The sequence below is a fragment of the Micromys minutus genome (assembly GCF_963924665.1).
Source record: "Micromys minutus genome assembly, chromosome: 33".
Taxonomy (NCBI): domain Eukaryota; kingdom Metazoa; phylum Chordata; class Mammalia; order Rodentia; family Muridae; genus Micromys; species Micromys minutus.
Genome location: NC_137968.1, coordinates 13,783,314 through 13,806,801, shown reverse-complemented (window position 1 = coordinate 13,806,801; position 23,488 = coordinate 13,783,314). Strand labels below are relative to the sequence as shown.

The 23,488-nt window shown below is 40.9% G+C and overlaps 1 protein-coding gene across 3 annotated transcripts in view; it reads left to right on the top strand.

Annotated features, from left to right (window-relative positions):
• Positions 1 to 2,801: 2,801 nt before the first annotated feature.
• Positions 2,802 to 23,488, top strand: part of CSMD3 (CUB and Sushi multiple domains 3) — a gene marked incomplete at both ends in the record, with an annotated part of 1,162,760 nt that continues 1,142,073 nt past the window's right edge. For all 3 annotated transcript variants that reach the window (XM_080909303.1, XM_080909302.1, XM_080909301.1), the window contains one exon: positions 2,802 to 2,979. In XM_080909303.1, coding sequence (XP_080765429.1) covers positions 2,802 to 2,979 — 178 coding nt within the window. The remainder of the gene's footprint in view (positions 2,980 to 23,488) is intronic.

Sequence of the window (23,488 nt, the reverse complement as noted above, 5' to 3'; positions counted from 1 at the left end):
ATACCTTCAGAAACACTCCTTTGAGCCGAAGTCTCCTGCTCACAAAAGGTAAATATGATCCAGGCTTAAGTATCCCAGACTACAAGTCAGGGCTCCTGACAATCAGCTTGGATAATCCTCTTCATACCGTCGAGCCTTAACTTTTACTGCCTGGAAAATATATTTTTTTTTCTATCCTGTCTCAGAAACTGAAGGCTGTGAGTGAAAGATTGCTTGGGATTTATGGTGAGCTGTAGGAACTAGAAACTATAGTGTTATTCCGTGTATTATGATCTAACCAGATAATGAGCAACAAGAATTGGTGTCTTAGTGGCACCCCTTTTGATGATTGAATCAAATTTTATTTTGTAAACAATCATTCTAGTGAAAGGCACCCAGACTTCCGAGAAACCACCTTCTTTTGGTTGAAGAGGGATAGTCATGGGAGTTTAAATAGATTAGTTATCCTAAAGTAAATCCAGCTGAGATCACTGACCTCTGCAGCTCGGTAAGAAATGTGGGGCTGTGTATTCATTAAGTGCGCATCTACACCATCGTTCAGCCCTGCTAATACAACAGTCAGACCCTGACATCCTGACTGAAATCAACACCACCGTCATTGCCAAGGTGGCCAAGTTGGCTAATGACCTTTGCTCCTTCCAATTGCAGTCTAGTCCCAACCTTGCCCCCACTCTCTTCCCAAATCTGCCTATGCAGACTGTAGCAGGGGCATGGTTGGGAAGGGAATGATATTCTGCCCTGCAGTTTCTAAATGATCCTTTGAAATTTAATGAGGTCAGCTGGCATCTACAGTTTTTCCTTTTCCTAACTCTACTCTGGAAAAAAAAAATCCCTGATATCTTCCTCCCCCCCCTCTCCCTCTCCCTCTCCCTCTCCCTCTCCCTCTCCCTCTCCCTCTCCCTCCCTCCCTCCCTCCCTCCCTCCCTCCCTCTCTCTCTCTCTCTCTCTCTCTCTCTCTCTCTCTCTCTCTCTCTCTCTCTCTCTTTCTCACACACACACACACACACACACACACACACACACACACACTGCAATAACACTTGAGAAAACACCTATGCGTAGAAAAAAAGAAACAAACAACAAAAACACCTTCCATCATTTTCCATAAAGAAGCAGCCTTATTCTTGATAACAGCCCCAGTGTGGACTCCCCTGCTCCATCCTTGTCTCCCTCTCTCTCCTTCAATGGCAGACTCACACAGAAATGTCACACTCCCAGGGAGAAGCTGAGAATCCTTCTCATAGGTCGAACCCACTTGCTATTGAGGACTGACCATTGGCGCTTTCTTGGGTGCCCACTTTCCAGAACAGAACTCCCTCCAGATGCAACTGCCTTGGTCCACTGAGCCGCCAGCTCCGAGGCGAGCTCAGGGACAAAGGCTGGTCAGGGCGATTGCACACTGCACAGGATGGGGTTCATCATTTGTGAGCAGGGCGGGGGTCTGAAAACTCAAGAAGTGCAGTCCGTTTGTTTGAATGATATACAAAGACGCTCCCCGCCACCCTTCCCTGAATGCAAATGGAGCCACCGACAGGCTCTGGCAATTACCAATTCCAGAGTCTGCACTGCAGCCCTGCCTAACTCTTGAGATGAAACCAAGTTCCCGAAAGGGTCAGATCGTCAATACGGACCCTTGTCTATGGAACTTTACCTCCAAAATATTTGGGTCAGGATCTGGCCGGGGAACAAAATAGAAGCGAAAATTAGTATGCCTAAGAAAAACACTGTCTCAGGGACAGATCTCTTCAATATGAGATACAACAGGATCCCTTTGGTTGTGAAGGAGAAACGGGAGGCTTGATGACGGCCAGTAGATGGCGCAAGAACTCTTTCTTTGTACAGTCTTAACCCTTGCCTGGGTTATGGGACTGCCAAGTCCAAATGTATAGACATATACATTTTGCCTTTTGAAAGAAACCTCCCATTTACATATTTGGGATCAATTCAAAATTAGGGAAAATGAGCTTTCTCTAGACATCAACGAGAGACACAACTGGTTTAACTGCTGTTGCACACGGGCTACCAAGAGGTTGGGCAAGATTTTTTAAAAAATGAACTATTTAGGGAAACCTGACTTCCCTCCCAACCTTACTCCAGCCCCAGGCACCGGTGATACATGTTTACCAAAATAATAAAATCCTTGTTATGGTTTTTACACCTAGACATTCTCCATATGCAAATGTGTGCGTGCAAATAAATTATCTTTGATTATCCTTCTGGATTCAAAGTCTAATAGATGTCTGAAGCTGTCTGGGATATAAGCAACTACTGTAGTAACACGTTCTACCGACGTGGGCATTGATGGAACCCAATTCATTACCCTTGCGGTTTCTCCTAAAGCAACGCAGATCTTCAGTTTAAAAATATTCCTTTAGCATGCTTCTATATTCTCGGGCTGCAAAGGAGAGCTCAGTAACATAATATTTCTTGAACTGCTTTTGCAGGCAGAATTGATCTATTCGGGGGGAAAAATAATCCAAGCTCTGAGATTTCAAATATTGTGGGGAGTTTCTCGGAGAGCAGAGCTGGGCTTTTAGAAGCTCACTAGTGCTTTCTGGTGTAGGTTGTAAGGAGCAAGATTTAAGGTTAATTTTGGTGGAGGGGAAAAAAACGCGAAAGAAAAGGCAGAATCCGGAGTAGCGGAGACTCTGTGCCCCCGTTGGAGAGATGGTTGAGTCCTCGTCAAGGTTGCTGTGGTATCCCAGAAACACCATTCACTCTGAGCTGTGACCGCGTACCAACAACAGCAACAACTCTACTGCGCTGGGCTGAGGAGCCAGAATCCAGAGCTCGCGAATAATATGAAAGGAAGCCGCAAAGGAGAAAGCAGAGCAAAGGAATCCAAACCCCGGGAGCCTGGCACGCGAAGATGCGCTAAATGTGGCCGCCTAGACTTCCTCCTGAAGAAGAAAATGGGGATTAAAAGTGGATTTACGTTTTGGAACCTCATCTTTTTATTGACGCTGTCTTGTGTAAAAGGTAGGTCTGTTTTCGGGGGGTACCCTCTTCTGTGGTGGAGAAGGGCTCGACTTGTCGCCTGAGAGGGGCTAGCAAGCTTAGTTTGCAATTTGCACGGATAAAATGATGGAGCTAGTACTGATGAAGAAGTTGATTCACAGCTCCTTCACATAGGAAATGCATTTTGCTCGCCAGATTTGGCGTTCAATGCGGTGATTGAGCTTGTGCTGAATAAATATTCTTGCAGTACGCTCAAACCAATACGTGAGTTGGTTCCTATAGCTTCTAACTAGTGGGTATCCACGCAGAATTCCTCTGCAAGACTTTTTTTTAAAGTGGTGAGGATTATCTTGATTTCTAGTGGAATCCGTGGGGTCTGATGCTTTGCACAATTTTTTTTTTTTTTTATTTTAATTGAAGACACTGGCGTGAGTGCGTTTTAACCATTTCGGACAGCAAAGTTGCCAGCATGCTAAAAATGCATGGGTTTTAAATGCATTAGGAGACAGAGCCTTCCAGAGCTCGGTCACACCAACATGAATGTCTGCATACAAATTTGAATTATTTCTACGTGGCCTCCTATGCAAGGATAAATGTAGAGGGGAGCTTCTGGATACTCTGTGAAATGCTTGGTTAAAAAAAAATAATAAATGGATAAAAAAAATTAAAAAATGAGGCTGAGGTACCACAAAGTGCGAAGATCCACCTTTGAGGATGAATGAAGGTAGGGAGAAAGTCATTAGCAGCTGACCAAAAAGAAAACCCCTGGCAAGTCTCTGCGTTCAGACAGGTACAATGAGTGTCACATGCACAGACAAGGAGTGGGGGCGGGCGGGATGGAAAATTTATTCCCAAGCAGGAAGCCAAGGGACAGTTGGGTCTCTGGAGAAGGAGCAGTCTGGGGGATAAAAGAGACCCACCGCTATTCCATAACTTCTGCACCCCACTGCCCATTAATTGCTGCAAAGAATACACGGGAGGTGTCTATGATTCACGCCGTGGTTTCTGAACAACCATTTCTCCATCCTCGCAGCAGCTCTAACAGACAGGCGGGATGGAGCTCCTAGTGAAGGTAGTTTCTAAGCCTTGCTCGGCTGTGCCGGGAGAGGTGGAGGGGCAATTCTGGCCCCGGCGCGCCAAGGCTATCGGCACAAACTGGGCGCTTCTTCCTTTGTAAAGGAACCGCAATCCGACCGCGTCTCTATGAAACACTTTATTGTCCATCTTGCAGCTGGCTGTCCCCTCGCAGAAGGCAACACATTTGCATTCAGTGGATATGATAATTCATGTTTGGGGAGGGGGGGAAGCGGAGAGGTTACCTCTTCCTCGGCGATGACCAATGATGGGTGATCTGTTCCGAATTTTAATTGACATCCCTAAATGCCAAGAAGTCGTCCCCTTCTCTTTATAGCTTCACCCTGATGTTTAAAGCCGGGTCTCTCTCTCTCTCTCTCTCTCTCTCTCTCTCTCTCTCTCTCTCTCTCTCTCTCTCTCTCTCTCTCTCTCTCTCTCTCTCTCTCTCTCTCTCTCTCTCTCTCTCTCTCTCTCTCTCTCTCTCTCTCTCTCTCTCTCTCTCTCTCTCTCTCTCTCTGTGTGTGTGTGTGTTGCTGGGAATAAAACGCCTGTCCGAAGCGCGATGTAGATGGAACTAGCCTACCTACTGCACAAACCCCGTTTCAGGTTGCTTACAAAGGGTTTTCGTCGCCAGCCCTGGTGTGCGACGAGAGACACGTCTGGGTTGAGTTTTCCTGCCACTCGGAGTGGGTGGTTAATGGATGGCCCTGGGGCTGCCTTCTAGACAGGCGCTCGGCTCCGCGTGGACAAGTCGCGGTCAGCCAGCAGCAGCCCGGGCTGGGGGAAGAAAGGTACAAGTGTCTCCTTCAAGAAGATGACCGAGGGTTAAGTGCGAATTTTCATGAGATACCTGTTGAGCCAAAACGTTTCGGGGGCACATTAGAAGGAGTGAGTTGCCAAAGCGGCAGAGCTCGTCAGCCAGAGAAACGCAGAGCTGGGCCGCTAGCAATTTCAGCTCTGGCTGCCAGCACCTACCGTATTTTACAAAGAAAATGCGCCGACGGAAAAGAAAGGAATGTTAATTTGCTTTGAATAGCATTGGAGACATCTCTCCTCCACCCACAACTCTTACACTTTGGAGGGAGATAATTGCTCTCTCCTTTGGGTCTCTTCATGCCTTAGAGACTTTGAGACGGTGTCACATGTCATAGTCTTTGGTGTTGTCCAAAAATCATTAGCACACAGTTCATTAAAACCTTTTTAATGGTAATAAACTTTTAATCGCTGTACTTCTGGTACCGAGGTTGATAAATCTTGACAGTTCATACTTTGCAAAGCTATCCTCCAATTCCGACAAACTTGCATGCATTCTATGTTTTCCAAGCTCTCTCCAAGACCCTGTGGTGTTCATTTTGACAGTGGCTTCTTAATGCAGTTTAAATTTTAATTTATCCTAGGTCTCAAGGTTTTTTATTTTAAAAAGAGATTACTACATTGTCTTACACATTGTGTGTTCTAGTCTCTAACCCTTCTTTTGTTTCTCACACTGCTTCCTTCTCAGGCTCACAGAAAACCATAGCATGTCTCTGAAAATTCTAGCATAGGCTGATGTCAGGAAATCCGTGGTGTACTCTGTTCCCTCTAAACCTCTGAACCTCTACGTACAGCATGATTCTACCATCTGTCTATAGTTTTAATCCCTCAGCTGTCTCCCTTCTGAGTGCCAGAGCAATGACACAGGGGTACAGGGGACAGAAATGCCTCGTGGCAGAAGACAAAATGATCTTATGTAGGCCTGAGTCTCTCTGGTGGGGCTCCAAAGGTAACCAACCTTCCAGGAGCTTTTGATAGCCACCTGAAATAAAAGGTGCAAATAAAAGGTTCAAGAATCACAGTATCTGGAGGACAGTGGAGTTGCAGCCTGGGCTTCATTCTAGCCTATATCTCCTTCTAGTTGGGGGGGGTGAGAAAAGAGAAGATGGGGGAAGGGAAAGAGAAGGGGGAAATTTGAAATTCATCTTCTATAGCTGCATGGTGCCTGGATTTCAGGAGAAAGAAAGTGTAAATCTTAACTGTCCCCGCCCACGTAAAGAGACACTCCCGGTTGCCTTCTCACACTTCTTAAATGGTGGGGGAGGGGTTCCGCAGCGCAGAAGGTCAGTGGGGTGTAGACTTCAGTCCGCAGCAGCAGCAGCAACAGCAGCAGGAAAGCTAGGAAGTGTGCATGATCTGGGGTTCCTATGAACTTGAGGAAGGATGTGCCTTCATTCTTTCTCTGGGACTTCCAATATAAAAAAAAGCCAGGACACAGGCCATAGAGCTCTGCAGGAGGGAACACCCAATACAGAATCCTCAGTTCCTTTTTGCTGGCTGGAAGCTAGTGACAAGGCAGCAGGGGAGAGCAAGGGCTGTGCCTTTCCTGAAGTTCTCAGCCAGGTCCTCAGGGAAGGACAGTCTCACTTTCCAATCTTAACACTTCCATCTGACACATTAGGAGATGGGGACAGGCAAGCAGGTATCTTCAGAGAGCTTGTCAAAGAACAAATATACTGCACACAGAAAATAATACAAACAGCAGAATTCACCAAACTCTCCCCCCCTGTCCTAAGGTTAGCACCATTCAGGCAACATGCTGAAAGTGTAAGCTTTGTGTTTATGAGATTAGGGCATTTTTCTGAAGCCTTCCACAGTTCGGGGAGGGGGTATACTTACTTCCTTTCCATTTCCCTTGTGAATGTTTATTCCTTTTTCTTAGAGTCAAAATTCTTGAAATTGAAAATTTTATCCACTCAACCAGGTTCAGAATAGGTGCCTGACTTCTCTCTCCCTCCCTCCCTCCCACCCCTGTGTGTGTGTGTGTGTGTGTGTGTGTGTGTGTATGTGTGTGTGTGTGTGTGTGCAGGTGAATGTGTGTGTGTGTTGCTAGTAGGAAGGAGGATAATGAAGTACATCATTGTGACCTGTAGGATTGACTGTGCACCTATCCAACTGCGTAGCTTTGTGAGTTAGTGTCATGTAAAATTTCCTTATGCTCCAGATTGTCTCCTGCTCTGACACCATGACTGTCTTGAGATAGGACAGAGGCAAGGAGATAAAGCCAGGTTTGTCACACAGGCAGCTGCTGCCATCACTCCATGGACTTCTGTAAGAAGCACTCCCTCTAGGAGACCTGAAAGAGTGGAGACCTCCCTAAATGAGCATCTGCTACATCCCCCTACCATCCTGTGGGTGCTTTGGGGTAAAAGACAGCAAGGGGAGTTAACTCTAAGATTAAAGCACAGCAGATTTGCAAATTGAGCAAATTGAGTTCCAGTGTGGGGGTAGGGAGGATGTAGTGATTGAGAAATGAAAGATCCCAAGTCATCTGAGACCCCAAGGTGTTCTCTGTGCTCTCTGGCTCTGGCCACATGATTGCTGAAAAAAAGGCCTCTAACCCTTGCTGTGCAATGCATAGTGAAAGTAAAATTGAGATTCTGTATACACCACCTAAGCAGGAGGAGAGTTCCCTTCCCCCTGAAGGCCACTCCTTCTTGCAGACTTAGCACCAAAACTTCCCAGAAGCCAGTTCAATACTATGCCCTGGGACATAGTATTCCTGTCCTTCCTGAAATTCAGAGCTGAAATTTCCTGAATCGCTGTCTCCTTAGAAGCAATTTTATAAAGGCCTACTTGCAGTCTAGAGGTTTCTGGAATGTTCTGTGTGAGAAGAATCAGGAGGCGGTTCCTCTACAAGCTCTAGTTGCAAGAGTGTGTGAGGAGAAATAATCAAGGAGCCTTCAGCATCTTGAAAAGGACAAAGCAGTTCTCTGGGGATCCCTCAAGGAGAAACAGGAAGAATCACTGGATGAATTAAGTGCTTAAAGATCTCAGACTTTGTCACAGGGGCTATCACGGTTGCCGGTTTTGAAGAGCTAGCTTTTCTGTCTGTGGTGTGTGTGCAGCTGCAGAAGTTTGAAGAAGGTATATCTGATACAGACAGAAAACACTGGCAGGAAATGGGGAATCCTGGTTCTCCACACAGTAGAACTCTTCTGTGATTGACAAAATAAAAGGCAGATGAGGCAGCCAACAGTGCCTTTGTGCTCCTGAGGAAACAAAAGCCTCTATGTAAGATGTTTGCTAAGATTCCAAAGGAAAATAAATGTGTGTGTGTGTGGGGGGGGTACCTGGGACTGGGTCTAAACTGAAAGTCCCTTTTTTGTTGGCAGATATACTTCTTCTGTCCCAAGAGATGAATTCTTGTATTTATCTTTAAGAGTTATCAGAAAGTCTGCCAAGTGTCAAAAACTTCACTACTCTATCTATTTGTGGGTAGCTTTTGTGTTTTCAAGGGACACAGGTCTCGTGGAGCTCAAGTTGACTGCAAACTCAGTGTGTAACGACTTCCTTGAAATTGTGACCTCCTTGCCTGGTTCTACCAAATGCCGGAATCGCAGACCTATGTTTCATGCCTGGCTGCAGTTTGACAATTGTAAACGGAGCAGTATTCTGTCTGTGATAACTGACCCTCTACCAAGATGACTATTTGAGAAGCCATGCCCTGTTTTACACAAGATTTCCAGGGGTTTGCCTCAAAACAAATTGCAAACGAAGGAGAAGCATTTTGTGAGATGCCAACAGTGCCTAAGAGCATTCAGTGCTCTCTACACAGAAAATAAAACTTAAACTTTGGATATTTTTTTTGTCCTATCCCCTGCTTTCTCTCCTTTTACTCACAATACAGTTTGGGAATAGAAGATCACCATTTATGCAGGTATTCACACTGAACAGAACAGAAACCTTGGATGAATCTTTACACCCTGAGTGAGCCAGTGGGTGATTGCTGGTGTCATGCCGAACAGGACCAAGTACCCACAAGTTCACCTACATCACTTCTTTCAGCAGGCTTTTGTTCTCCTTTGGAGTAACAGGTGACAGTATGCTATCGAGGAAAACTAACTCCTTAAATATCTCCCAGAATTCCCTATATGTTTACGATCAGCTTTCCTGCACCTTACCTTCTGTTCCTCCCAGTGATAGTTTGAACCTAGGTGGAACTGGGCCCTATAATGAACCACCACGGTGCATGAGTGGGCCATTTGATTCCTAAGCTATTCTTCCATGTTGACATTGTCCTACCTGAATTCTTACAGTCTTGGATCTGTGTCCTCTGGAAGGATCCCTTCAGAGGCCTTGCTTTCCATCTGCTCCTTTTCTGGGGTTAGACACAGACATTTTCTACTCAGCCACAAACCCCAGTTAGCCCAGTTACCTTTACACAGACATTCATGAGACCCCTCCAAATACCGAGCAAGGGAAAGAAAATGAACTAAAAGGCTGGCTTGGCAAATCACTTCTTTTATAGGCTGTTGTGTGCTAAGGATTTCTCGGGGTTAATGTTTTCTATGAACAGTAGCTGTGTCTCATGACTGTATTGAGAATCTCTCCTGACTGTCTAACCTTAGAGCCCGAGCGTAGCATTCTTGCAGAGGGCTTTGAAGAATGTCAGAGGCTTCTGATGGCATTGGTTTTAGCACTGTTACCCTGTTGGCTCACAGGCACATTTACTGCAGTGATTGTCATGGCTCCTCTAGGAACGAGTACCAGCATCTTCTAGAAATTTCTCTTCCAAACAACATCCCAGGTTCTCACCAGGAGACCACGGTGGAAGATACGCACGGGTGTCTGTGTTTCTAAAAAGTTAAGTGGCTAATTTTAATGCTTTTTGAAAATTAAGGAAAACCACTCCAGTAAAGTAGGAAAACAAACAAACAAGCAAACCAGGGTACCAGAGCCACACAAAGATTTGAAATGATAATACCACAAAGCACCTTTATATAAAGAATTTAACTTGTTTAAGCCTCAGCTGCACGGTTGGTATGTTTCTATAAAAGATTGTATTTTCAGTGGACTTACTGAATCACGTGACTTATGTGAATTAAGGATGTAGCCAAGAGCCTGGAAGAACTACCTTTGAACTAGCTTTGAACTTGCATGTGCAAAAAGAAGGGTCTATATTCGTTATACCAGGAGTCCTTCATTTTTCCTCAATAGAGAATAGATAGTACGGTCTCCTCTTACTACTCCTTACTGTTAACTGACTGTCTCAGTCGCAAGTAATAATCTGTAATTTCTGTTGGTCATATTTTATCATGTAAATCTCTCCTTGGGTGTAGGTGTCCAGAGAGGAACAATATTTAAAAAAGAAATTGTTAGTCAGACTTCCGGACTAATGTCATCTGTTCATTCTGATATGGGTCAATTTGAATGCCAATTGACTAGCATACTTATACAAATGTATCTATTCATTGTGACACAAATGATAATATTCATTGGACTAGGGGCGCTTTTGAATGTCAGCAGGATCACTGCATACGAGTCATAAATAGGTATACATACATAGAAAGTATTAGTGTATTTTCTAAGGTTAAAATGGGCATTGACTCCTGACACGGAACTGCTTTAGTGGACATTAGGGGCCATGTTCAATGATTTTTATTTCGTAGCTTTTCAATTTGATTTAATTAGCATAGATGGTCCCAAACAAGATAGCCAACCATAAAACTTCACATCTAAGCACCAGATATGAATTAAAACCACACAAAACATATATGTATCATCACATATAGTTAGTTTAAAAACTAAGAGCCGTGTTGAATACTTGCTTAGATGCCGATCAAAGGAGATGATGGTTGGCTCCGCAGACTCTTAATACTGATACAATGCCGTGTACACAGCTCAGTGGATAAAGGTGCCTGCGGCTAAAGTTGTTAATCTGAGTTCAAATTCTGAGACCTCAATGGGAGAAGAGAAGCAATGGCTAGAATTAACTCTCAGGTATCCACTCACAAGCTGTGTCCATGGGTGACATGTGGACAGGCTTATTGAAAAATACACACAAATAATCAATAATGAAATGAAAGGTTTAAACAATGTATGTATTAATTAAACAACTTTTTCCTTAAAAGAATTAACCATTATTGGTTATAGGTGCATAAATATATTCAGTTATAGGTTAAAGCTCAGGTATTCATGCTTCAAACCTGTTTTTGTATTCTGGAGCCAATTTATTCTTTGAAATGTAAATATACAAAATCAATTCTTAATTTTCTTCATGGAATTTTGTTAAGGATAAGTCGTAGTACATGACAACTATTAATCTTGTCTAGTCTGTATTTTAATAGGTACAGTTTCTTTCATTTTTACTTGTAAAATAAAAATATTGCTTGTGATTCTACCTTAGAAATTTCATTAATTTCATGTTGATTCATGAAATAACAATAATATCATTTGGTTATTCTTATAATTGCAGCATGTGGCCTATTTTCAATTTTTAATTTTTTTTTTTTTTTTTTTTTTTAGATATGAGTAAAACATTGGGAAGGTAACAACTTCTGTTAATATGAGAGGTTGAAACGTACAGAAAGCGATTGGGTAAAATACATAAAAGTAGCAGGTAATTCCCATGAGAGCTGGCTTTGTAATTTTCACTGTACAGAGCTCTTTCCTTACCCGATATTAGTGACTTTAAAAGAGTCCCCGTGATGGAGGGTCTTAATGTCATAGGACAGAGCTTTAAAAATGTGAGTTACATGTATGGTCAGACAGCACTCCAGTTAGACTTCATGACTAGCTTCAGGATGTTGGGGATACCTGGTTCATAGGGAGGCTCAGGCATTGTCATGTTTGGGGAACTGTTTTAGGATCAATACTTTTTTTGTACTTCTTATGTGTGGTGCCGTATATGTAGTATCTTCATCTCAAACAATAGCTGTGCTTCCTGGTCCCGTCCTGAACTTCAAACCAGGGTCTGTGTCACAGGTCTAATCTCATGGTATCCTCCTCACTTTCAAGTTGCACGCCCTCTACTGTCTAGATTGACAAAGCACGGACAGAGTCTTTTTTTCTGCTCATGGCTAAACAAAAGGAGAAACAAGAATCAAACCCTCCCAGCATTGTCGAAATCTAAAAACATGAGTATGGTTAAATTCATATCTGAATACCTTCAGTTTTTAGGGGCAAACTGGGGCTTAGGAAATGAACTCACAAGAGCGGTTGGACTCACAATGCTGTCCGGCAGATGCAGGTACTGTGCGCTCACACTAGCAGGTGACTCAGTTTCCCAACTGCCCGCTTCTCAGCACCCAGCTTGCCTGAGTCACTTGTCTCAGTCTCAGTTCAACACACACTGAAGGCATTTTGTACTTCTTTAAACAATAAAGAGAAAAGGACTTCCAATATAACGCCTGAGATTTTAATTCCTCTGACAAATGAAAAATCTAGCACAAAGGTTAAAAAAAAAATCAAAAGTCTTAGATTCTATCACACTGATGTTGAGTAAAAAGTAGAGTGTAAGAAACAGGATGAATGAACCATGAGGCATACCTGTACACTGATTTACTAGTGCAAAACATTAAATTTTATCATAAGATTTGGAAAGTAATTTTTACATTAAGCTTCTACAGATTTTCATAGAGTTTTAAGAATGAAAGCATCCCAGAATTCTGTTGAATCAGTTTTCTAAGATTGGTTTGCAAGGACTCATTTTTTTTTCCAGAGTGTTAAAAATATTGATTATCCAACTCCATTCCCAGATCCATTTCATCCTGTGAGGTACATCGTCTTACACAGAAACATACAGGTTAGCTGTATATATTCACACAGAAGAGGAAACGACCTTTAGAATAAATGACTTGCCAAGCCAACCTGTATTTCCTTTTCCTGCACATTCTGTTCAGAGGGGTCTCATGAATGTCTGTTTGAAGTTAACTGGTCTGTGGCTGAGAAGAAAACGTCTGTGTCTAACCCCAGATAAGGAGCAGATGCAGAGCAAAGCCTTTGAAGGGATCTTTCCAGAGGACGGAGATCCAAGAACTTCATGGCCCACGTGCATTATGGTCATAATAAACTATATGATCTAATTTTACACAACTGCTCAAAATAGGCATTCTGTTGAGAAAATGATGAGTTTTGTTTTCAGAGATGACTGTTTATGACAACTGTGCTCTCTGAACCCTAAAGTTAGAAGCTTTCATCCTTCTATTACATATTCAGAAATGTCCTCTGAACCTCCCTGTTACATTTTAAGGCACAAGCCAGGCATTGTTAGGTCCAGCACTAGGAAAACAGAGGCTTACAAATCTCTGTAAGTTCAATGTCACCCTGGTCTCCATAGTGAGTTTCAGTATAACAAGGGATAAGTTGAGAGACTTTGCTTAAGAAAAAACAAAAAACAAAAAAAACCAAACAAGCAAAAATAAATAACTAAATAAATACACAAAATTGAAGACTCGGAAATATTCCTAATCCTCTTCCATGAGCAGGTCAGAGAATCTACATATTGAATTTTATGCTCTTCATGGGGACACATTAATCTTAAGCAACTTTTATAAACAGAATTAAACAGTTCTATATGTGCTTAGGCCTCTCAGATGTGGCCAAATGTCATGAGTCAAGGTGCAGCTACATCTTATCTCCAAGCGTACTTTCTGTGCCTCTGCAGGACAACATTCTATTTGATGTTACAAGCCTGCTCTTAGCTAAGTTCCCTAGTGTAAAAATTGATAATATAATCATTCAGCGATTTTACTGAATTTTTATATTACACACTAATTTGTGTTTTCACTTTCAGGACCTTGATGAGGAGGTAGGGGGAGTATATTTATCAAAAACCACTTTTGTATTCTCGTCCTCCTCATTAATGTTACAAAATAAAACTGTCAGCCCCACTCTCTGCTTTCATTTTGTCTAGTTTCTGAAACATTATATTAAATAGGAATATCTGATCTAATTGTTTTGTTTGTTTACACTACGGAGGTTGTCTGATTTAAAGAAAATCTCAGGCAAATAATGTTCGTTTTTCATTTACCCACGAAAATGATACCTACATGATTAAGTCTATAATCCAAGCCAAGAATTTAAAAATATAATTTTACAATGTACTTTTATGTTAGGAGACATTCATTGTAGAAAAGTAAATATAAACTGTCTCTTGTTATTGCCTTAAAAATGTAATTAGATATTTACTGTATCTGAAATTTTTAGATACTGAGTTTGCTTTCAGTTTTGAATCAGTCTTTCTCAGAGACAAGCAAGTTTTGCAACTGCTTTTAGGAGGAGGATCTGACTGGTCTCCAAATAGGGTAATAAAGTTAAACTGAGCCTCCCCTCACTTTGAGCTGTGTGTTGCTAGGGGCTGCATTAGCAAGATAGCAGATCAAAGTGTGGAGACCCGGGAAAAGCCAGGCAACAGCACCTCCTGCAAGCAAACCCAAGACACTGCCTCCTTGTCAGCTTTTAGGAATGACTGGCCTAAATCCAGAGGGAACTTGAATGTTCGCATATATGGACACACTTAGAGCGAGAGTAGGCTTTTCTTCCCATTTATTCTTTCGGCTGATGCTTAAAATAAAGCAGCTGAACGAATTTCAGTGTTTTGTGTAAACAAATTTGCATCCAGCCTGCTACTGTGTGAGCACGTGCCTCTGGGAGTGAACCTCTCCAGCTTCTTGTTCTAAGATAAAGAGGAACTCTGAACTCTCTTAAATAAAAGTTGTATTGGAAATGCTCATGGGCCTATGCTACTAGGCTTATTTTTTCTACGGTACTATTTATTATTATTATTATTATTATTAATAATTATTATTTTACTTGAATGAAGGTTTTATATGCACGGTGTTCACCACATTCCTGCAATGCTCAAGGAAGCCAGAAGAGGGCACCAGGTCGCCTGCACCTGGAATATATGACACTGAGCTGAACTGCTCTTTGAATGCTGAGAACCAAGCTTGGGTCCTTTGCAAGAGTAACGTGTGCTTTTAACTACTCTCTGCCTCAGCTCTCAGTCACTTCCCATTACTTATGAAATTTCTCATCCGTAAATTCTGATAATACCTGAATGCTTTTTCTGTCAATTTTTCAAAAGAAAATATTTTAATCTGCACGTGTGTGTGTGTGTGTGTGTGTGTGTGTGTGTCTGTCTGTCTGTCTGTCTGTCTATCTTATAAGTGTGAATGTATGTAGAGGCTAGAATAGGTCAGATAGTCTGGAGCTGAAATTCTCTGTTATTTGTGAACTTCTCAGCGTGGATGTTGGGAACTGAACTAGGGTTCTCTGGGACAGAGCAGCAGATGCAATTAACATCTGAGCAACGTTTAAGTTCCTTTGGTAACTTACTTTAAAGGAGACCAAACAACAATCTTAAAATTGATTACATTGCAAATCTCTAGGAAACATGCAATATCTGTACTTTCTTTGCAATGCCCTTTCATTTATTGATAGATACACTTCATAAATAAAATTTTGAGCTTGATTTTAATACAGTACCAATGCACTTTATCAGTTGGGTTCTTCTTCAGTTTACCACAATTTGAAGTTTTCTTCTTATTTATATCGGAGGTTTTCAAAGACTATTGAAATTCCCTGTATTAGAAACACTTCCCATCATATTTATGCATTCATTGTAAAAATGCAGTTCCTGAAGACCTAGCAGAATGTTAAAGACGTCCTATCTAGCGTATACTGCATACTAGTTCATGTAAATTTCAGACCTGATTATGTCTAATGTTTAGCAAAATTCTAATTTATTTCAGCATATTATTTTAGAATAGCATTATATTGAATTATTTAACATAACCTCGGTCTTGAAAACTACAATAGATTCTATTTTCACAAAACTTACTATAGAATGCAAACCCCAAACTTAGTCACCTATTGAGGTCCATATTCTTTGGTTCAGGTCCCTATTTTGACAGTAAAAATATAATGAGCTATTCCCTCCTCTCAAAGAAGGCATACTTTCATTTAAAATTGGCTTTATATAAATACAGTGTAAAAGCAATCTTACTACTATGATATTTTCATATGTATATTTATGTATATATATATGTATGTCTCTCTGTGTTATATTTTATGTTATATATATCTAGTTAAGTAATAAAAGTCATGCTATGACAGTTAAGTATAGCACCTTATTGCTATCCTTTGGAACTGTCAATCATATAGCATGTTTAGGGATCTAGTTCTCTGTTAAAGTGTTAATTACTGCTCATCTGTTCCCTAACTGAAATTAGCTAGTTTACAGTGCAGAACAAAGGTCTCACATGCACCCTGCTGCAGTGTAAGTACACATGTATAATAATCTATGATAATAAGTTTTGCTTATCAATCTTAGATTCTGCTTCACAGTTCCTCTCCATCTTCATAGTACTCTCAGTTAAAATTGAATTCCTTACCTGTTCATTTTGTGATCCTTGGTAACAAACTTAGGCTTCTTTCCCGTGAAAAAATACAATAGTGAAAAGCAAGGACAAGACCATGACAGTTTTCTATTTCTCTTCCTGTTGGGCTTATTGGGAGATGGATGTTCACGAAATGCAGCTTTTTGAAAGCTATGTTAAAACATGCCTTATTTTGTAATATGAAAACTAGCAGAAAGAAATACAAGAAGCGGGTGAGGAAAATAACAGCATCATACCACCAATGCTAATTTTACTGTATAAGAGTTTAGTGGCATGATTTTTCTCTACAAGGTTAGGTTAATCAAACTTCATTTGTTCTATTTCATTTTCCCAGCCCTCAGCCCTCCGTGTGTATTGCTTTTCTGATTTGTTTTATTGTGAAACATGGCCCAACCATCTAGTCGGTAAACCTTATGTGCTAGTAGCCCAGTACTAATTTAGTAGGGAAGAATCTAGGTTTAATGTTTACAAAAAGACCATATATTAAAATTAGTATGTTCCTCAGTCTTGAGCCAAAATTCCAACTCTATAAGAACAAAGCCATGCATTTCCTAATTTCGTCACTAATCTAGCTTTACACTTTGGTACATAAAGTTAGAAGCTTGGGATAAAATGGCTTCTGGTTGGCAGCATGGTTTCGCTTTTATTGGTGCAAATAAACGGAAGAATCTCCATATGGTCCCTGGAGATTTCCTGTGCTCTCCACAATGTAGCCTCAGCTTATTTTTTACGTCCTGCAATAACAGAAACGGTAATTATCAGGGCACAGCAGTTTGGTGCCTATGCCATTGCAAGTGAATGCTTTAGAATAACCCCGTCTCTGCCTCCCTTCCTTCCTCTCATTCATCCGTATGTGTGTGTGCGACTGTATGCAAGTACGTGTGTTTCTTTGCGCAGGTCAGATGACAGCCTCAATACAGCTCCCAAGACTATGTTAGATTCCATCGAACTAAAAACTCAAACAAACAAAACAAGCAAACAAACAATAAAACCCAGGGTTGCCTTTCATGGGCATGGAGCTATGAGCCCGCTTCTGAGCTAGCACCAGAATCTGTCTACCTCTACCTTCCCAGTTACAAACTTCTGCTACTCTGGAGACTTTTCTCTCCTACGCCTTCTGGGTATAGAACTGATAACTCCATTGCAAAGCAAGCGATTTACAGTTTGTGTTCACTCTCTAACACTCACTCCCTTTTTCTTTCTTGTAATATAGTAAAGAAGCAAATAGAAAACAGTCCCTTTACACTTGACAAAGATTCAGGAGTACCAGAAGAAACAACACTACCAACATGTCTCTGGAATGCCTTTCTGTGTACTTTGATGTTTTTTTACCCCTGAAGTTACAGTCCTGTTATTTTCAGACCATCACTCAAATTCTACCATGAAATGGCAGTTTTCTCTCATTTATTCATGATCTAGAATACAGTGGAGTAGCTTCTAGCCAGCTTGTTTTATTTTTTGGGAGTACACAAAGAAAATTTCATGAGGTCACTTGTGAGATGTAGATTCAGTTTCCTTGAAAACCAGCTGGTTAGAAGAAGATCAACAGAGTCAACTAACCTGGATTCTTGAAGCTCCCAGAGACTAAACCACCAACCAAAGAGAAAGCAGGAGCTCGACCTAGGTACCCCTCCACATATGTAGCAGAGGTGCAGCTTGTTCTTCAAGTGGGTCCCCTAAAATGTGAAGCAGAAGCTTACCCTGACTGTTACCTGTCTGTGGATCTGGTTTTCTAACTGAGCTACTTTGTCTGGCCTCGGCGGGAGAGGATGTGGCAAAATCTGCAGTGACTTTAGAGGCCAGGACAGGTTGATACCCAGACAGGACATAACCCTTCTCAAAAGAGAAAGGATGCTGAGGGTAGGGGGAGAGGTTGCGTGAGGGAAGACGTGGAGGAGAGCAGAAACCTGTCCAGTGAATAAATACGTTAATGGAAAAAAGAAAGCTAGCTAGCCTCTGTCAAAATTTATTTTTCCTACCACTTCTCTAGAAATTTCTCTAGGTTTTAACTCAATTGTATAGGTTATTTTGTGTGTGTGTGTTTGTCTCATATGCGAACTTCGTGGGTATGATATTACTGTTAGTTCTTCATAGCCTCATCTGTTAGCTTCCATTAAAGACACTAGAGGACTACAATAGGCCTCCATTTCTTTATGAGTTAGAATACGGGCAGCAAGCAGACTGGCTTTGAACTCAGTCACCATGTGATACCTGGAAATAGACCCAGGAGGACTTCAAGTGATCTATGCTATTTCAACATGTTTCCCAGGGAGGGTGTTTGGATAAAGAGCAACCTTTGTTATAGAAACCTCCTCCACAGTTAAACATGCTACACTGAACGCAAGAAACAAGTGTTATACTTTAAGAGGGGCTTGAAAGGACTGGAGAGAAGGTTTAACAGTTAAGGACATTGGCTGCTCTTTCAGAGGACATGGGTTCAAACCCCAGCTACCATTTAGCAGTCGGCAAATATTTGTAATTTCTGACACAGGGGATCCTATGTCACCTTCTGGCCTCTTTAGGCATGTGGGTATACATGCATAATAAAATACCCGATCTTATAAAATAAGCACATTATTTTAGAAAGCGTGAGATTTAGAAATAACTTAGAATTAACCAGCAAGTGGAAAATCTAGTTCCTTTTCTTCTAGAGTAACACACTTTAAAATATTCAGCATTATTTAGCTGCAAACCAATAGGTATTACATATATGTTATTTTATTTCCATTTTAAATGTTATCCCCCTTCCCTGTTGCCCCCTCACCAAGCCCCCACCTCATCTCCCCTCACCCCTGCTTCTATAAGGGAGTTCGCTCACCTACCCACCCACTACTGCTTCACTTCCCTAACATTTCCCTATACTGAAGATCAACAATATCAACCAACCGGACCCCCAGAACTCTTACGGGCATTTTAAATGTTTGCTGTGGCAAACCCAATTGACACACACACCATCAGTTTCAAAGCAGATCTTGCCAAGGCAAAACCCCTGCATCTCTCACCACATGGAATCGAATTTCAAAGAGAGGGAAAACCACAAGGTACGTTGAAGCGATCCCTTCGACATACATAAGAGCAATTTTTCCTGTCATGATTATTTTTGAGCTTACAGTTATTTATTTTACACGCTGTGAAAAGAAGTGAAGGCAGTAGAAACGGGAGAAATCAGAATGACATTACACAAAGGTCAGACTTATTTTACTTTGCCAGAGAGGCAGAACGCACATTAGTGTTTAGACATGTGTCACAGGATCCTTTATTAGGGCTGAGCTCGCTGCTCAAATGAAAACAAAGATTCATGGGTGGTAAAGGTGTAGAAGTCACGATGCCATACTTCTGCACTGTGATTATCTGTATTTTTCACTGCATATTTTTATACTTTGCAATTTAATAAAGGTTGAAAGATAGCCATGTTTATGAAGCATATAAAGACCCCATTCCATATGGATCACACATTTTGTAAATTTTAAAGCCTGTCCAGACCACATTGGACGTTTCTGTGAGTTCACTTCCTCTTAAGTTTTTATTTTAAAAGGGCTGGAGAGATGGCTCAGCGGTTAAGAACACTGACTCATCTTTCAGAGGTTCTGAGTTCAATTCCCAGCATCCACATGGCGGCTCACAACCATCTGAAATGGGACCCAATACCCTCTTCTGGTGTGTGTGAAGATAGGAACAGTGTACTCACATACAATATTAAATCTGTTTTTAAAACTGTAAAATTTTATTTTCAGTGTTATCAATGGTTTGGCCATGCGTGTGCCTTTCTGAGGGTATGGGCACATAAGTGCAATGCCTTGACACTTGAGGGCATCAGGTGACGAGTAACTGGAGCCAGCTGTGAGCTGTCTGAAGGGTATTGCCCATCAAACCCTGATCCCCAGAAAGAGCAGTAAATACCCTTAAACCTTGAACCATTTCTCCAGCTGTTGATTTCACTTTTTTTAGAAATCTAATTAAAACAAATATGTTTTATAAGTGATGACTTTAATTGAGATAATTAAAAGTCTGAGTCAATATTATGCATCCTGTTATAGCACCCTAAGAATTAAGGCATGCTTCCCACATATACACTGAAATGAATTATATTATACTACAGTGAACTCATCAAATTAGTTTAGGCCAAACCTGTACACACACACACACACACACACACACACACACACACACACACACACACACGCAAACAGTTTATACCTACAACATTTTAAATTGATATAAATATTTTTTACTCCATCATCAGTGGCTACTAATGTCTATCTGGGTATCCAATGTATTCTAGCAAGTAAAATGTTTAGGAATGTTGCATCTCTATTTAGTGTAAAAAAGTTTCAGTAGGTTTTCCTACCTTGACTTCTGAACATGCAACTCAACTGGTTTTAATTGGATTGGGTGTCTATTGCCTTTTTTCTGCTATGATGAAACATCATGACCAAGGAATTTCATGGAAGGTATTCACTTGCTCTATAGATCCAGAAAGAAAAACGTCATGGCAGGGAACAGCAAGCATGTGTGCTTGAGAAGGATGCTGAGAGCTCACATCTCCACATGGAACCCTGAAATGAAGAGAGGATTCTTGGAACAGGGCAAGACCTTTATCCTTCAAACTCCATTCCCAGTGATTCGCAGTATAGATTATTTTTTATTTTTTTCCTTTCTGTAAGGAAAATTTATTTCTCTTGCTTTTGTTGTTCTCTGTTTTGTTTTAAAGAGAGATAGAAAAAATGAACATGAAACTGAATTGCAGATAGAAGCTTCCTAGGAGAGTTCGGAGAATTAGATAAAAAATGCATGAATGAAATTCTCAAAGAGTAAATACAATTTTGAAAATAAATGTTTAACATTGGTGTTTATTATAAAATATTCTTAGTCAAGACATATGATAATACATTATGTGTTTATGTGTATGTGAATATATTATATTTATGTCTATATCTACATAGATATAGATGCATATACAGAGATTTTATATGTTTAAGACATTGTAGTTTGTTACCCATGTTTTTTGTTTATTTGTTTTGTTTTTCTTTTTTATTGGCTATTTTATCAAGTGTTATTCCCCTTCCCTGTTTCCCCTCTACAAGCCCCTATCCCTTCCTCCCTTCCTCTGCTTCTATGAGGGTGCTCCCCTACTTGCTCATTCACTCCTGCCTCAGTGACCTAGCATCCCCTACACTGGGTCATGGAGCCTTCGCATTTCCCAGGAGCTCCTCTCTCATTGATGCCAGGATACAGTCCTCTGCTGCATATGCAGCTGGAGCCACGCCCCCATGTGTATTCTTTCTTGTCCATGTTCTAATGGTCAAAAATTCCACTTTATTGCCAGGTAATCAACTCAACATTAACCCACTAATGCCAGCCCTTTGGTCGATGAGGATGCTAGCTGCCTGCTCTGAATGCTTTACTTCTGTTTGATGCTGAAATGTGTTCTTCTTGAATAAGTATATCCTAGGAAGAGGAAAAGTTTCCAATACATCAACTACATGTTGTAATAGAAGTAGCGTCATTCTTCTACTACCTTTGCCTCGTTCCCAGATTCTGTTCCCAGAACCGTAACTATTTCTGACAAACCTTCTTCTCTGGGTAGATAGCTCCCTGAATCTAGAAAGCTTGGTTCTCGAAAAGTACGAGATTTGGAGGAGCCAAGAGCTCTGAACATTACAGAGTTCAATCAGTGCACACCTACTATAGTTAAAATTGAGCTTCCTGAGATACTTAGTTTGCACATTTTTGTTCTATATCATACACATTTAATTTGTTTTTTGGTTTATTTTTGAGAGTTAATTTGAAAATACTTATCACTAATCAACACACAATTTAATTCTACATTGTCCAAATAGTTTATACGCTCCCTTTTAAATTTTAAGACATTTACTTAAGGTAGAGAGTGTATCTCTAACCCTGGTCTTCTGTGCTCCGGTTAGGACAGGTTGGGTTGGAAATCAGTCTCCTCCTGCCTCAGAATCTGGAGTGCTAGGTTTACAGGTATGTACAACACTTGTGGCTAAATTTCAAGTTCTAACTATGATTACCAAGGCTCTTCCTTTCTCTGGCATACATAGGCTTCCCAATGTCCACTGCGATTGAAACTATTAGGTGGGGTGGGGCCAGTAGTGAGAAGGCTCAGCTGGTTGTACTTGACAGCAAGCCTTGAAGACCTGAGTTCCTGGTGGAAGGAAAAGTGTACTCCTGCAAGTTGTCCTCTCATCCACTCATGTATACACAATTTATAGATACATAAATAAATGTAATAAATATCTAAAAACTTAAGTGATAAATATCAAAAATAAAGAACTCAATATTAAAAAAACATGATTCAAAAAGGTAAATATATTTTGATCAATTGATGTTGGTTTTATCAATCTTATTTTATTGTTATTTTCTTTAGCTCCTTTACTTATTCACTCTACATTCTGATCACAGCCCCCTCCTTCTTCTCCTCTAGGACCCACCCTTCACATACATTCCTCTTCCCCTTCTCCTTTGAGAAGGAAAGGTCTCCCCTTGGGTACCAACCACCTCTCGCGCATCAAGTTACAGCAGGACTAGAAGCATTGTCTCCTGGAGTCCATACAAAGCAGCTCAATAAAGGGAAAAAGATCCAAAAGGAGGCAATGAGGTCACTTCACCCCCACACCCACTCCAACTATTAGGGGACCCAATGAAGACCATGATACACATCTGTTACATATGTGTAGGGGACCTATTTAAAAGAGTATTTAAAAAGAATTCACTTTCTCAAACATCCTTCTAACCCACCCGAAATTTTACTGAAACATTGCATTCTATATCCACTCTACAAAGATCAGAGAGCCCAGTGTAGACGACTTTGTGCTTCTCAAATATCCCCAGTTTTGCTGAACTGTTTCTTGTTTAAAATACGCTCTGTATATTTATCTCCAGGAAATTCCATCCTTGTAGCCTTGCTCTCTAGATACCCACTAGTGGAAATTAAACCTCATTTCCTCGCATCTGCCATAAAATGTATTTATAACTTAGTTATTATTCTTACCATAATCTGCCCATCTTTAAGAAAATTGTGCTTCTTCTAGTTCAAAGAAACACAGGCAGCCATTATTTATGTCCTGGTCACGTGAAATTCTTCATAGAATTTTGCATAGCGCTCTGGAAAATTTTGATTTTTAACAAGTTGTAGTTATTTTTATTAGAATAAATCATCATAGAATATTAGCTTATCTCTTATTTATGACATTTAAACACATTATTTTCCCTTCACTTCTTTTTGTTAAAGGCTATTAGCTTAAAGTTTTGTCTCCCTGCCCCACAAGAATTAAGAA